Source organism: Epinephelus fuscoguttatus, linkage group LG10 (assembly GCF_011397635.1).
Source record: "Epinephelus fuscoguttatus linkage group LG10, E.fuscoguttatus.final_Chr_v1".
Taxonomy (NCBI): domain Eukaryota; kingdom Metazoa; phylum Chordata; class Actinopteri; order Perciformes; family Serranidae; genus Epinephelus; species Epinephelus fuscoguttatus.
The window spans coordinates 37857410-37871784 of NC_064761.1; the positions used below are offsets into that span (position 1 = coordinate 37857410).

General features: G+C 41.4%; 1 protein-coding gene across 7 annotated transcripts in view; it reads left to right on the plus strand.

Moving 5' to 3' along the window:
• The window catches only part of tp63 (tumor protein p63), a 50801-nt gene that overhangs the window by 25924 nt on the left and 10502 nt on the right, over window positions 1-14375 (plus strand). For all 7 annotated transcript variants that reach the window (XM_049587970.1, XM_049587973.1, XM_049587967.1 and 4 more), the window contains one exon: window positions 4818-5075. In XM_049587970.1, coding sequence (XP_049443927.1) covers window positions 4818-5075 — 258 coding nt within the window. The remainder of the gene's footprint in view (window positions 1-4817; window positions 5076-14375) is intronic.

Sequence of the window (14375 nt, forward strand, 5' to 3'; positions counted from 1 at the left end):
TTTTAATGCATCAATAAGTATAAAATGTTTTAGTTGGGAAAAAATAGTCACAGGTTGTATTTCCATTTTTCACTTTGAAAGTGCAAGCGTCATGATTGATGGATCTGTGTTTGCAGAGCTCGGTGTTAAACACTTTAAGGATTTGAAGTTGATTAAATATGAAAAGAAGTTTGTACTGAGGTTACTTTCACCGTTTTTTATCAGGCAACAAAGCATTATTCTGATTTGGGATATTGTAGGGGTTTTCATCAGTTCAGTTTAACCATCATGTCACAATAGCAAGCAGAAAAATGTGCCCTGCCAGGCTCACAGTACTTTCTGACTGTTGTTTGTCAGTAAGTCTAATCTATTTGAAATACATGCTTTAGTTTCAGCATTGTCAGGATGTGATCCACGCTTCCAATTTTCTTTGTCGTTGCTTTAGTAAACTTTTGTGTCGTGTTTCTTTTACCAACCAAATCCTGCATCCAAACAGCAGAGCGGTGATAGATTCTGAGATTGCAGGTTGCAGATAGCAGGTGTGTCAGGTCACTGTCTTTTAAGTTGTTGAGCAGGGGGTCTTTAAGTGGTGTCCGGCTCAATCCCTACAGTGTGTGAGGTATCGGGTTCCCCCATCCCCAGTCTCCTGGGAGCCGCCACAGCCATTACAATGTGACTGGCCAGGCGCTGCTGTTTAGTCCCGGATCGTAATTGCTTTAATGGTGTGTTGATGTAGATACAATCACCTACTCTGCCCACCCCAGCAGGTATAAGGTGTAGATAGACCCCCACCCAGCCCCACCTCAACCCCCAGCCCTGTTGAGCCTTTAATGCCTCCCTCCCCTGTGGTCACTCATCACAGACCCTAGATGCTCATATATGCTGGCCCAAGGTACATGGAGCAGGTCACCAGAGAGCCTGGAATGGGAGCTATTCCCCCTCAGGCCAAGTCTGCTCTGGTTCCTGTCATCTGTTGGTCATCCAAACTCTGGCTTTATCACTTTGTGGCCACCCAACAGCAACAGGAGATTTAATTTATATTATGTTAGGGATTAGTTATGGAATCAGTTGCCTTCAAATGTAAAGAACATTTATACCGCTGTTTGCCGTTCATGGTGTTGATGTGAAGACTTGTAGGCAGAGGGACAGTATTTTATAGGTAGATTTGCAGCTTGTAGTGTTCACAAAGTTCCAAAAAATATCTGTTGACTTGTGACATTGATAATAATCAATCACCTCTGATCCAGGGTTCCCACAAATTTTTACTAGTGAATTTTCAGACCTTTTCCATAATGTTTTACCCCATCTCCCTGACTTTATTTGAGTAGTTTAAAATCGGTAGTGATACACTTATACATTAACAAACACGCTCTTCCCGGGCATTTGTGGATAAACAAATTGCCAGTGCTTGCTAACGTTACTCATTCCCGCCGCCAGCTTGCTGTACATGCAAATGAACCAGACAAGCTTGTACATTCACAAAACGTCAAGGCCGCGCCTCTTTTTTGAGGATAGAGTTACCCTTTTTCACCCCAAGAGAGGTCCAGGCTTGGCAGTGACGCAGTGCTGCTCTTGTCACGTGGTACTAGTGATGTTTCATCAGATTTTGAATTTGTCTTATTTTGCATTAACTTCAGACATGTCTTGGTATTTTTTGAACATATTCAAGTAGTAGCCAAAACAATGAATATTCAAAACATTTCCCAAACCATTCTGTTAATTCCAAACCATTTTCAAGCCTAAAAAACTTTTTTCATGTTTCATAACCTTTCCAGGAATTTCATGACTATTTAACACTTGGAACTTATGTTAGACATGTTTCGGGATTTCTAGAAAAATATTCAAAACTTGTCCAAAACATTTTATTAATTCCAAATCATTTCCAGGCCTGGAAAACAGTTAGTCTAATTCATACATTTTCCAGGACCTTCCTGACTGTGGGAGCCCTGTGTGATCTGACAGAAGTGCAGAGAATCTCCACACAAACACCTCACAAGCTGCAGAGATCATGATTTACCTTTACTCAACTATACCTCAATCGTATTTCTTGAGTATTAACATGTGTCCAGAGTAAGACATGATAACTGTCTCTGTTCATCTGGGCATTGGCCGAGCAATAACTAACACAAGGAATAACTTGACTGTGTCAGAATGCCATACCGAATAAGTTGGCATTAGTAGTAACTTTGAATCTGCCATGTGTATTTAGAATATCTCTGATATGTGTTCTGGATAATTCAGATTCCTACATTGTAATCAACAGGCCATCTCTCTGAAGGTCAACAGTCTCCTTTTCGTGCCGGCCTGAAACGCTGACCCCAACATATATCTCAGACAAAGAAATGAGCTGGAAGGCCCCAGACAGACAGCACAACCTTTCAAAACTTTATTAAAGGCTGTTGTGGATGTCAAGCCTGCTGATTTACCGTGTTCCTGCTTAGCAGCCTGACATCCCAAAGGCCTAAACACAGCGTTGGCTATAAACAGAAGGAATTTTTAAGAGCAGCTAAAGGGGTTATTAAATGGTTGCTGTATTATAGTGGAATCAGATCTGATGAAAGGAAGGCCTGAAACTCCCTCACTCAGGCTTTTTAAACACTGATATCCCACTTCCAGTCAATTAAACAGTAAAACATGATGAGTTTAGGTGAGACTACTGCTGGGCCTCACTATCCGGTCAATTATCCCCTCTCCTCATCTTTAATCCTTAGATTCATCCAGACCATGAGACGCATTATCCAGAGCCCTGTGTTTAATGTTAAGTATTCTATGTCAGGCATTCTGCTTTATGTCCCTGCTTTTATCTATGTTTGGTCTCTGGCCAGCATCAGCCTTTTTCTTTAGAGTAATAATTTGACATTGATAATTGGTGCCTGTCACCTCCACCCCTGCAGCTGCCAGCATCAGGGACTGAGGGAGGCTGTGTCATCTCTGAATGGCTGAACGTCTTGGTGCAATTGTAGTGAATTGCGCCACAGTTCAAAAACATTGCTCTGATATCATAATCGATGACTCGTCGCATATGGGAAAACACTGTCCAGACAGGAAAATGTGTCACTCTTGTTAGTCCCCATGCAAAACAAGCACTGTTTTATTTTATTCACATTGGCTAAAATAAATAAATACAAATCCTGAGTAAGTGATGAGCTTCTGTTATTATCAGTCACACCACATCTTTTTTCTCTTTAATCAAATGCACAGGGCCACTTTTCACTTTTATTGAGTTTAACCTTTTATATAAAGATATGTAATTCGCCCATTGTGAGGGAGTGTGTGTTTGGGGAAGCCTCTCTCTGCTAAAGGCTGCAGCGTCTCCCCCAGAGTTTACTTTCTTTGTGTGTGTGTGTGTGTGTTCCTTTCACAAAACACTTGTCCCTTAACACCTGCATGCCTGACATAATTGTTCTCCAGAGAAGCTCTTATAAGCCCCGGTGTCATTGTTTCCGGAGGGGGTTAAGCAGCAGCCTTGCGCCGCACACAGTGACCCTCATCCAAATGGCAAGCTACCCTGTGGCACTGTTGCACAAGTAGCTGAGGTTGACTCAAATGACCTCTCAGGTGTGTCTGTCTGTTGGTGCCTGTGAGTGTGTGTTTGGATCTGTTTGCAATAAAGCAGCAACATTGCTTCATAATTCACTACCTTGATTAACAGTTAGATAACCTACCTGAGTCTGTGTTTTGTTGGTCATCTGGCACACCACTAACACCTGGCAGTGCAGTGGGTGTGAGCCGGACAGCTGTGGTCAGCCGTGCTTGAAATAAACAAGAGGCCCTGGAGAGATTAATGGCTGTCTAAAGAGCGAGAGCCATGGCACCTCGTCCAGGAATGTGCCATTTATAAATGGAAAGGAATGGGGTGAATGGCAAGCGGAGCAAGCAGGAAGGGGCTGGCTGCGACCCAGGTGTATTCTCCATCCTGTTAAAGGCAGATATTTTAATTCCATTCCTCCCGTCTGAATAGTTGTGGTCGTGGAAAATGGAATCGGACGACGAGGAAGTACAGTTTGTAGCAAAACATTGCGAGGCTCGGCTTTCAGTGATTAAATTATAAAATCAGATTTAGTAATGCTACCATGTGGATATTTCTGAGGGGCCAGTGAACACAGGAGTGTTAACAATTCAGGAAGGAGCTCGACCATACACACAACACAACTCTGCTCTGCTATACCTTTTTTTTTTCCTTTTGGAAACAAGATCTCCACTTCCTGTTGCTACTTTCCTCGAGTGTTGTGAGCCTTCACCGCCTTCAGTCGTGACTTGACATGCAATATTCTTTAGATAGTTTAGATGTCTTCAGGGCTGCAACCAGTTGTTATTTTAATAATCGACTAATCTATGATTTTTTTTATGATTAATCATTAGATTTGTAGTCTATAAAATGTCAAAACAAGTGTGAAACATGCTCATTACAATTTCCAAGAGCCTAAAATGACATCTACAGTTACCTTCTTTTGTCCAACCAACAATCCAAAACCTAAAGAATCTTCATGTTCGATCATAAATGACAAAGAAAAGCAGCAAATTCTCACATTTAAGAAGCAAGGACCAAGGCAATGTTTGACATTTTTGCTTGAAAAATGACTGAAATTACATTTTATTGTGATTTATTTTCTTTTGATTGATCATTATGTGTTAATTTACCAACTGTATCTCAATCTTATTGTAGACCAATCGTAACAGATCCTTGATAGACCTTAAATATCTACATAACACTTGATCTGTTTGACTGGTCAAGATTCATTTTTAACTGTTTCCTGTCTGTCAAATTTAGGCACCTTTAAGTTCTCCCATAATAACTGAAGACATTCCTCTGTCGTCGCTCCCCTCTTTCCCACCAGTCACAGTACACAAACCTGGGGCTCCTGAACAGCATGGATCAGAACATTCAGAACGGTGGCTCAACCTCAACCAGCCCCTACAACAATGACCATGCACAGAACAACGTGACAGCCCCGTCACCCTACGCCCAGCCCAGCTCCACCTTCGATGCCCTTTCTCCCTCGCCGGCCATCCCATCCAACACAGACTACGCCGGGCCCCACACCTTTGATGTGTCTTTCCAGCAGTCTAGCACAGCGAAGTCTGCCACCTGGACGGTAAGAGGCTTACTCATCAGAGTGGATTGTGCAGTCTGCTTAAAGTTAATGTGATTCAAGCTCATGGTTGAGCAGTATTTGTGAGAAAATCTTAATATTGCATCATGTATAGAGAGTCAAAGTCATGTTTCTGCTCCTAAAATACTGGCAAATTACTATCATGGTAAAGGGATACAGGCACTGCTGATTTTACAGTTAAGGTTGGAATTTGATTCCATATTTATACAAGTTTGTTTGAAAAGCTGAAACATGTTCCAGTGATTTTCTGCACATACTCTCCATGAATGACTCTCTACTAATGCACTGAATAGAACGTTCCTAAAGGAGTAGATCAACATTTCTGGAAATACACTTATTTTCTTTCTTGCTGAGAGTTAAATGAAAAGATAATTGAACATTCCCATAACTGTCCATTAAATGTGAGGCTACAGACTGTATCCATGTGGCTTAGTTTGGCCCTAAAGGCTGGAAACCGGCGGAAACAGCTGACTGGGCCCTGTCCAAAGGCAAAAAAAGTCCACCTACCAGCATCTCAAAAGCTCATTAATTAATATGCTATATCTTGTTAGTTTAGTGGTATTTTTTCGGGGTTTTATTCTGCTATATATATTTATATTTATTGGTGTTTGCAACACTTGCTTTTATATTTTATTTTTTTTCTACAGTGTAAAAATGACTTGTTCTTGGTGGGGAGCAGTTGCCAGCCAGTCAGTAGAGACTCGTATTAACAGTTTGGTTTTACTAGTCTTACATTAAATGCACAGACATGAGAGTGGTATTGATCTTCTCATGTAACTCAGCAAGATAGCAAATAAGTGTGTAAAATGTAAAACTATTCCTTTAGACATGATTAAAAAAGAGAACTGTTTTGCAACATCTTCCGTGTGTCTTATACACTGGCACACTGCGACGCTCCTATAGGACGATTTCAGACAGAGCCAGGTAAGTTGTCAGTCACAATATGCTGTGAGTTGACCTTCAGAAGTACTTCTGCTGTTGTACTGAGCATATCTGTGTTGTTTATTTTATGACTTGTTCCATAGTGTTTAAAAAATTCTTTGGCATGTGTTAGTTTTGTACATAGTTTCATAGAGTTCTGCATGTGTCACATGAGCAGGCATACGCTCATAGCCGTAATAAATATGGATCCACAGAGACGCATTAATGCGCCAGCTGTCACCGTAACAGGTCATCATATGAGGCAGTGATTTGTCAGCGTAGAGGTTGAGAAGATACTTCTAACCATGAACTCCTTATCTGACAATCTGCGCTCTAGGCAGATTTAGGTTGCACAACTACATCTGGCAAAGAAGAGTGTCATTTGAGATGTATAGCTTCACATCATGACTAAACCCCAGGCATTTCTTGCACTGCACTTGATGAAAAAAGATAAGCTGATGAGCATGATCTTACTACACAGGCTGTCACCATGAGGGACATTCACATTAAAGGGTAAGTTCTGTGTTGTTTTTTTTTAACCTGAACTCTGTTTTCTCATGTTTTTGTGTTGAAGTGACGAATGGGAACAACTTATGAAATTGGCCCAGTATTGAGCGAGACCAGCTGAAAGACATGAAACAGGCTGCAAAGTGTAACCGCTAAGGGCATGTACGCACCATCAGTTTTTGCTACTGCCGGGCTCAGATTGTTTATCTGTCTCACAACATTATGGAAATATTCCCCACAGAGAGAGAACTTTTTGTTAAAGAAGAAGATATTTAACAAGAAACAGCCCCGAAATCGACATCAAAAAACCCACCAGACTCCATTCAAATAAACACTAATGTTAGCAAGTATAACTGGGTGAATAATGGGTTTATTTCAACCAGACTAGAGTTGGTGATTGTGCTGTCAACTATGAATGACGTGTAACTAATGATGACAAAATTACTGTTTATTTAAATGGAGTCTAATGGCTTTGGTGGTACCAATTTTGGTTAGACAAAGAGGATTGTATTTGTTGGAGCGACAATTAAAATAATATTCCAAGCCTGTCAGTGGCAACAAAACAGTTTTTATGCACGTGAATTGAAGGTGCAGCCTGTTTCCCCACTGCTGGCTGCAACCCTCTTGCTAATTATCCGGCCAGTTTCGTAAATTGTTGTTCCCATTAGTCACTTAGACGCAAAAACATGGGGACAACAGGGTTCAGGTTGAAAAACACCAAACTTGCCCTTTAACCAAAGTCAAAGTGTAGTTCTACATAAGCAGATAATTTAGATGGATGTTAAACACTCCTCCTGTTTCCCTCAGATGTACCTTCACGTAGCTCCTGGCGATCATGTTCTTGTTATTTTCCAACACTAGTTTACTTCCAGCTTGGCCTAAGTTCACTGTAACTTTGTTGATGACAGAGGTGAACCGTTGGTCCAGGTGTGGTGATGCCCTGTGCAGCTAGATGTCACCATGTGACGCTCTGTAAACCTACACAACCAGCTCCTCCTGCTCTGTCATTATGCATGACAGGGCTGAGGGACAGCTGTTGCATCACAGCCCCACCTGCTCTGTTGTTTATGTGTCTAATCTGCACCACTGTGTGCAGACACCGTAAGAGCCGCACAAGTTCGGTGTATTAATGCACCCTAGCGGACATCGTTGGTGACAGAGATGTCACCTTTGTATGACATGTTTTTGGATTCTGTGCGTGATGATCAAGGTGTCACAGTTTCCTAGTTTGTTTCTTCATCTTGTGTGACGTGCTGTCAGTTACACTGAGAGGTGGAAGAAGTTTTCAAATCCTTTTCTGAAGTGAAAGCACCAACACAACAATGCAAAAATAATCCAATAACAAGTCTGGCATTTAAAATTTTACTGAAGTAAAAGTACAAGAGAATCATGAACTGGATGTACATAAAGTTTTTAAGTACTGCATATAAATGGCCCCTGACCGGCACATTACTATATATTACACAATAGATTGTTAATACAGATCTATCAGTGTGTAAGCAGCATTTTAACTTAAACATTTTTACTACTTTACATGAAGTTTGGTGGTAAAGTCTGGTGGTTTCCAACTAAAAGGTGAGACAGACCAAATTGGAAAACACTTGTTTAATCTTAAAAATTGTATGTTGTTAAAATATTAATTTGAGAAGTAACTTAAAGTGTCCAATAAATGTAGGCAAGTAAAAAGTACAACATTTCCATCTGAGATGTAGTGGAGTAGAAGTTTTAAGTAGCAGAAAATTAAAATATTCAAGTAAAGTTATAATTATAGTTATAATTCTGTTATAATTTTTCCTCGTCATTTGTCAACCGTAATTTGTGCTGCTGGCTGTCTTGGCCAGGACACCGTTAAAAAAGAGATTTTAAATCTCAGTCAGGCTTTTACTCCTGATTAAAGTACCTCAAAATACAGTACTGAAGTAAATGTACTTTGTTACTTTACACCACCGGCTGCATGACAATAAATATTTACAAATGGAAACTTTGGATGAGACATTTTAAATGGAGATGGACGTTAAAAAGGTCTATTATTAGTGTAAGAATAATAAATAACTGAAGTCCACACGTCATCGCTCAGATCTGTCCAAAGGGACGCTTGAAAAACCTGCTGAGCTTAATGCAGTGACTTTAATGCACTGTGCCTTCCAAGTAAACCGGCTGGGAGTGCTGGGCGATCTCACCTTATTCCTGGGCCACGCCGACTGTGGGATTGTGACATTTACCCAATTCCCACAGTGCCTCACTCATCCCTCTCATTTTCACAGTCCAAAAACAAAAGTGTTTGTCTGATGTGCAACTGTCAGGGGGTTAAGAGTGTGGTTTGTGAGCGGCACGCCCCACAGCCTGAGCCATACTGGTTTAGGACACATCCCCACTGTAGACACATGCAGTGCAACAGACTGTGTGTCCCACAGTCATAACACATGATGCAAGACTGGTTTGATTGGTCTGACTTAATGTGCAAAAGTAGTGGTTTGTTTCTTATTATTGCTGCACTGAGTAAAGTCTATATCTTTCCCTGACGCGTGAACTATATATTTACTGACTTAAACAATAATTATCTAAAAATAACCATAGAGGAAGAGATTTAAAATACTTCACTTTTTTCTATGTAAAGTCTGGTAATAACAGCATGGCCTAACTTAATTCAGTTTTACTGTCTCAGTGGCAAATTTTAATATGTATTTAAAGATGAATGAGAGCTAAAAACTATAGCATTAAATAAAAATACAAATATAAAGAAACGCAATTTCCTGACATTGACACTTTTAACCCATTCTCATGGAATTAATTATCTGTGCATGATTATAAAAACAAGTTAAATACATTGACTGTATGAACATGATGGATCTAGCTACCATGACGTCACCCATTAGTTTGTGACCTCTGGTTTTAAAGCGTTTTAAAGTGTTTGGCATTTTTTGCCGTCGCCATCTTGGGTTTTTGGAGCCAGGAATGACCGCATTAGGGTGAAAGGGTGGAGTTGCAGAGAAGCAAGGGGTGGATCTGACTCGCAGACTTTGGTGACACCTCATTGACAGCCGGTCAGTCAAAGCGGCCACACCCTTGAATATTCATTCATTTAAGAGTTATTCAAATTTAAATAGGTGAGTTATATAAAAATTCACCCCCAGTACGGTTGTCACGAACGAGGAAAATTAGTCAAAGAGATCAAAACCGTTTTTTGTTCCAGGCTGTAAACATGTTTAGTCCAAACATGTTTGGGCATTTTAACATGAGGGTCTGTGAGCCTCATTACCACCAAGCTGTCCGGCTCAAATTAGTTTGTTACACATTATGGTTATGGCTACTTTTTTTTCGTCACCCCTCTGTTAATGTACCTAAATCACTGATACGATACTAAAAGGTGGAGTTCGAAACACTGCAGTCTGTTGATTGGTCAAGAAAGAATTGTCAATCTCAATGTACAAACCTGCTATTTTTAAAAATCCCATTGATTGCGACACTCTTAACACTCGAGCCTGTTCTTTTTGTTCTGAAAATGTCGGTGTGCAACCCCGCAGATGATCAATGGGTTAAATAAAGGAAATATAGACAACTCTGCCTACATTTAAGAGCATTGCAGTGGAGACGCTAAACAGATCAAGGGTTTAGGTGCATGTCTGTACGGGTTATGTACCGGTTCTAACATACACCGAAAGTGTTTGGCGGAAATGCGGCTTTGGTGATGTCACACTTCAGGTGTCTACAGGTGTCTTTTTTTCGTTGTTCACATTTACTATAGCTCACGCAGAAAGAGTCAAACAACATATTAATACTGCCTCAGAGCTGTTTTCTTATTTAGTGGCCAGGTGAAATGTCATGGTTCACTAAAGACGTCTTACGTAACTCTAAACTGCAGCCACTTAATCCCACCAAAGAGTATTTGTCACAGTTTTGCTTCACTGAACATTATTTTGTTGTGCAGCTGCTGATTTTCCTCAGCGGCTCACAGAGAGGGTCATTTCCCCCCTGTGGGCTACGGCCTAATTCTAAAGGATTGTGATTATAGTGTTGGTTCCTATCACGAAGGAGGCTCCCTCACCTGATCTGAGGAGATCTTTCGCAAAGCTCCCATAATCTGGGCCCAGTAGCTCAACTGCTGGACTGACGGACTGGTGGCAGAGAGCCACTGACGATGTCACCGCCGCAGCTTTGCTCTGTGCATAGATCTGCTAATGCCCCCTTTTGAAGGCCTGCGGGATCTTCCACAGGACTTAGTGGACTGTGTACTGTGCTTTTTGATGACTGTTCTTATGGAGACACACCTAATCCCTAACCCACACCTTAACCTCTTCCTGTCTGGGATGACTATGAGGCGCAACACGTCTACATTTCCCAGAACCGCTCCCACACGGTTTCCTTGTTGGCACTCCTGTCGTCTCCATGGAGCTCCCTCTTCAGTCATTCATTTAAGAAAAAAAAAGAAACACAGGTTAAATGAATGCGCAGGTTAGAGATGTTTTATCTTCTTTGCTTTGCTAAATTAATGGAGTGTCGTAAACGAGGCAGCCATTGTTGCAACTATTGTGAGGCTGAAGATTGGTTGTGTTTGCCGTGTGTATTAACTGCCACTACGCAGAGCAGTCAAAGGAGAGGAATGTCACGGTTTGGGCTATCACTGGGACGCTGTAGAGCTGGAGGGATTACAGTAATGGATTGAGGGCCTGTAGATAATACTTGTGTAAATACTGTGTGCCTCTTTCCTGAACCCTGTGCTCTTGGAGTGGGCTCTGTCTTTTTGAGAGAGTTAAGCTTGATGGTTGCATCTCACATTGCGCCGGAGGAGGAGGAGGAGGAGAGCCCTCGAATGCTCAAAGAGAAGAGTGTTCTAGCGAAAGGCAGCAAGACACAGCTTGCCCCTGGAACATCTGCGGGCCCGTCCCACGCCTCACGAGATGGGGCTGAGACTTGTTTGTGTCAAGAAGCTTGTCACGACTCGCCCATCACAGGGAGACGAGCCCTGAAAGCTACAGATGGGAAAAGGTGGAGGGGAAATTTTTTAAAACAGGCAGAGTTGAAAAGGTTTTTATGATATGGGCTATGGGATTTCTTCATAATCGTTGTGGAAAAGCCCATTCTCTGATAGTTTAGATTACAAGATTCTTTCTTAACAAACAACCCCGCACAGATACCTGCAGCATTTACCTCATCAGAAAACAGGATCAGGCTGTAGTTGTATAAATATATATAAAAAAGGTATTAATCTGTCACCAGGAGCATTTCTTGGATCAGATCCCATCTGAGTTTGTGGGGGCTCTCAACACAAAAACCATTGTTTATGTGATAACTCATCTTTAGAACGTGTCGGCAGCTTTAATAACTTCCTTGAAGGATACATGGATCAGAAGTAAAAGCAGTTTAAATTTTTCTGAAAGAACATTTAACTAACTTTAGTTTCTCTGCATTTGAAAAGAATAAAGAGAAAAACCAGGATATTATTCTTCATATCTCCTCTCTGATGGCTTTTTAAAATCATTTCAAAGGCAGTAGCTGTAGTTACAGTCATATCAGTTGCTGGTGAAGATGAGGGTTTGATTGGCTAATCCCAAATGACACATGCATATTTGACTCTTTCAGCACTGGCCGCACAAACATGATACCACATGTCAGTGTTCAGGTTTGCCTTGGGACAGGTGTCATCACTCAGATTGGGTGGTCAAGATTGATGTTGATGACTGCAACATAACATTCTTTTTTTTTTTTAAACACTAAAATATAGAGAAAGGTAGTTATCGTCTAAAACTTTACATTTAATTTTCTCCTCAGAAGCAGGTGTTTAACTTCTGTGTCAAAGAAAAGAGGGAAGTACAAAAAACTCCTTAGCATTATTGTTGAATTAAACAGGTTTGGGAGAAGCTTGGGGCATGACATGACATGTCAGGTATGAAGAAGACAAGACCAGAGGCGCCAAACAGTGCTTGTTTAAGGCCTGATGTTTGTCAGGACTTGACTTCTGCATGCGCCCGCAGCGCCTGTCAGGGAGAAAAGAACGCTACAGCTGTGGGCCTGCCTCAACCTGCGCTGCACGGGAAGTGTGTGTTTTGTGTGTTCAAGTGTTGCATGTGTTAGAAAGTAATTGCACACATGCAACACTGTACAAGCATCAGGACAAATTGTATGTTGCACACAGTCAGATTATTATAAGAACTTATTTTCATTATTACACCAGCTCACAAGCTGGTTTTCTTGTTCCTGCAGAGTTTGCACAGTGGCAGTCAGAGCAGGTTGTGTTTGTAAATGCAGCCAGTTTAGGTGATTCATTATTTTCTTCCGCCTCATGTGCCAGTTGAAAGCGACGTCACGTGTGGTTTTTGCAAACACATAAGAGAAGTTTTCTTTCAAACGATTGTGATTAAGCAGCTCTGTATTGTGTGCTTGTGTGTTCCTTGGCTCTGTGCGATTCACTCTGTGACCAATGAAAGGCTCATAATTACATGTTAACACCTGAGCACCGCACCCTGTGTGAGCCACTGAATCCCATCAGTCAACTGGCTGTCCTCCACCCTGAACGCAGTGTTAGCTTTAGCCCGGCGCTGCTTTCAGCAATCAGCAGCAGCTCCTGCTCTCACTGCTGAGCAAACACAGCAACAGCACCACATAGTTGTGCACTCAAAGTTTGTACCTCGAGGGCTGGGATGGTTCTCTGGTGTGTGTGTGTATGTGTGTGTGTGTGTGTGTTTAAGACAGTGGGATATGATCTAAACAAACTTTGGTTTTCTGCCTCTAACATTTGATTAGATCTTAGTGCTCTGATTTGTGTTGTTTTCGCCTTCAGCTACACAAAACCAGCAGCACCCTGTAATTATTCAAAACACTACGCACTGACCCTTTACACATCTCTCTTTCTCTTTGCCTCATAATCTTCTGCTCACTCTTTCTCTTTTGCTCTTAAACCCGTCTCTCTGCTTGGCTTCTCCACCTCATTTAGCTGATTGACAGAGGCGTACGGGGAGTATCAGGTTAGGAGCGAGGGGACAACTACAACCATTCATCTTAGGCTTTTCCCTTTTTTTTTTTTTTTAAAGCCGCTTTGATTTTAAGGAAGAATTGGTTCAGTCGATGTGTTGATGTACATGTCCCAGAGCTTGAATCGTGCTTATCGCGGCTGCAACCAATGATCATTTTCATTGTTGATTATATTCTTGATAAGTTGATAAGTTGTTTGGGCTAGAAAAAGGAAGATCAGAGTTTCCCAGAGCCCAAGATGACGTTCCACAACCTGAAGATATTCAGTAATTAATCGATTATAAAATAAGTTGGTGGTTACTTTGATAGTTGACAACTAATCGATTTATCTCTACAGCTGTAACGCTCATCAATCAGTACATCATGTTAACTGGTGTATTTATGCACAAATGGCAAAGACTTGACACTGGTTTTATTTTTATAATCTGCCTTTACATTTAATGTTATCTTTCTGGCAGTGAACATTTGCAGCACTATGTAGCGTCAGTTCATCCTGTGCATGTACAGTTTATAATGAGGTCACTTGAGGAAAGGAGCGTAGCTGAGAATTTGGGTTGTTATTATTAACTCGCCTTTATTAGTGGATGCCATCTCTGGGTGAAATGCGCGGCAGTAATGCGTGTAGTTTGCGGGCGAGGAATATGGGAAAGAGATATGAGAGGGTGCTGTTTGGGGTTTGTCCTGATGAAAGGAAAGGTTGTGCCTGGGGAGCAGAGCAGAAAATGTCCGTGCCAACTAAAGCTTGTGTAATATTTAAAGTCAGCACAGACAGGTACTGGGATGAGCTGCTTTTCTTTGGAAGCAAACTTAATAGAGGTGGAATTTTATGTTGCATTGTTCTGGAACACAGCCCCGAGCGGTTTTCACAATGTTCACTTTTCTTCA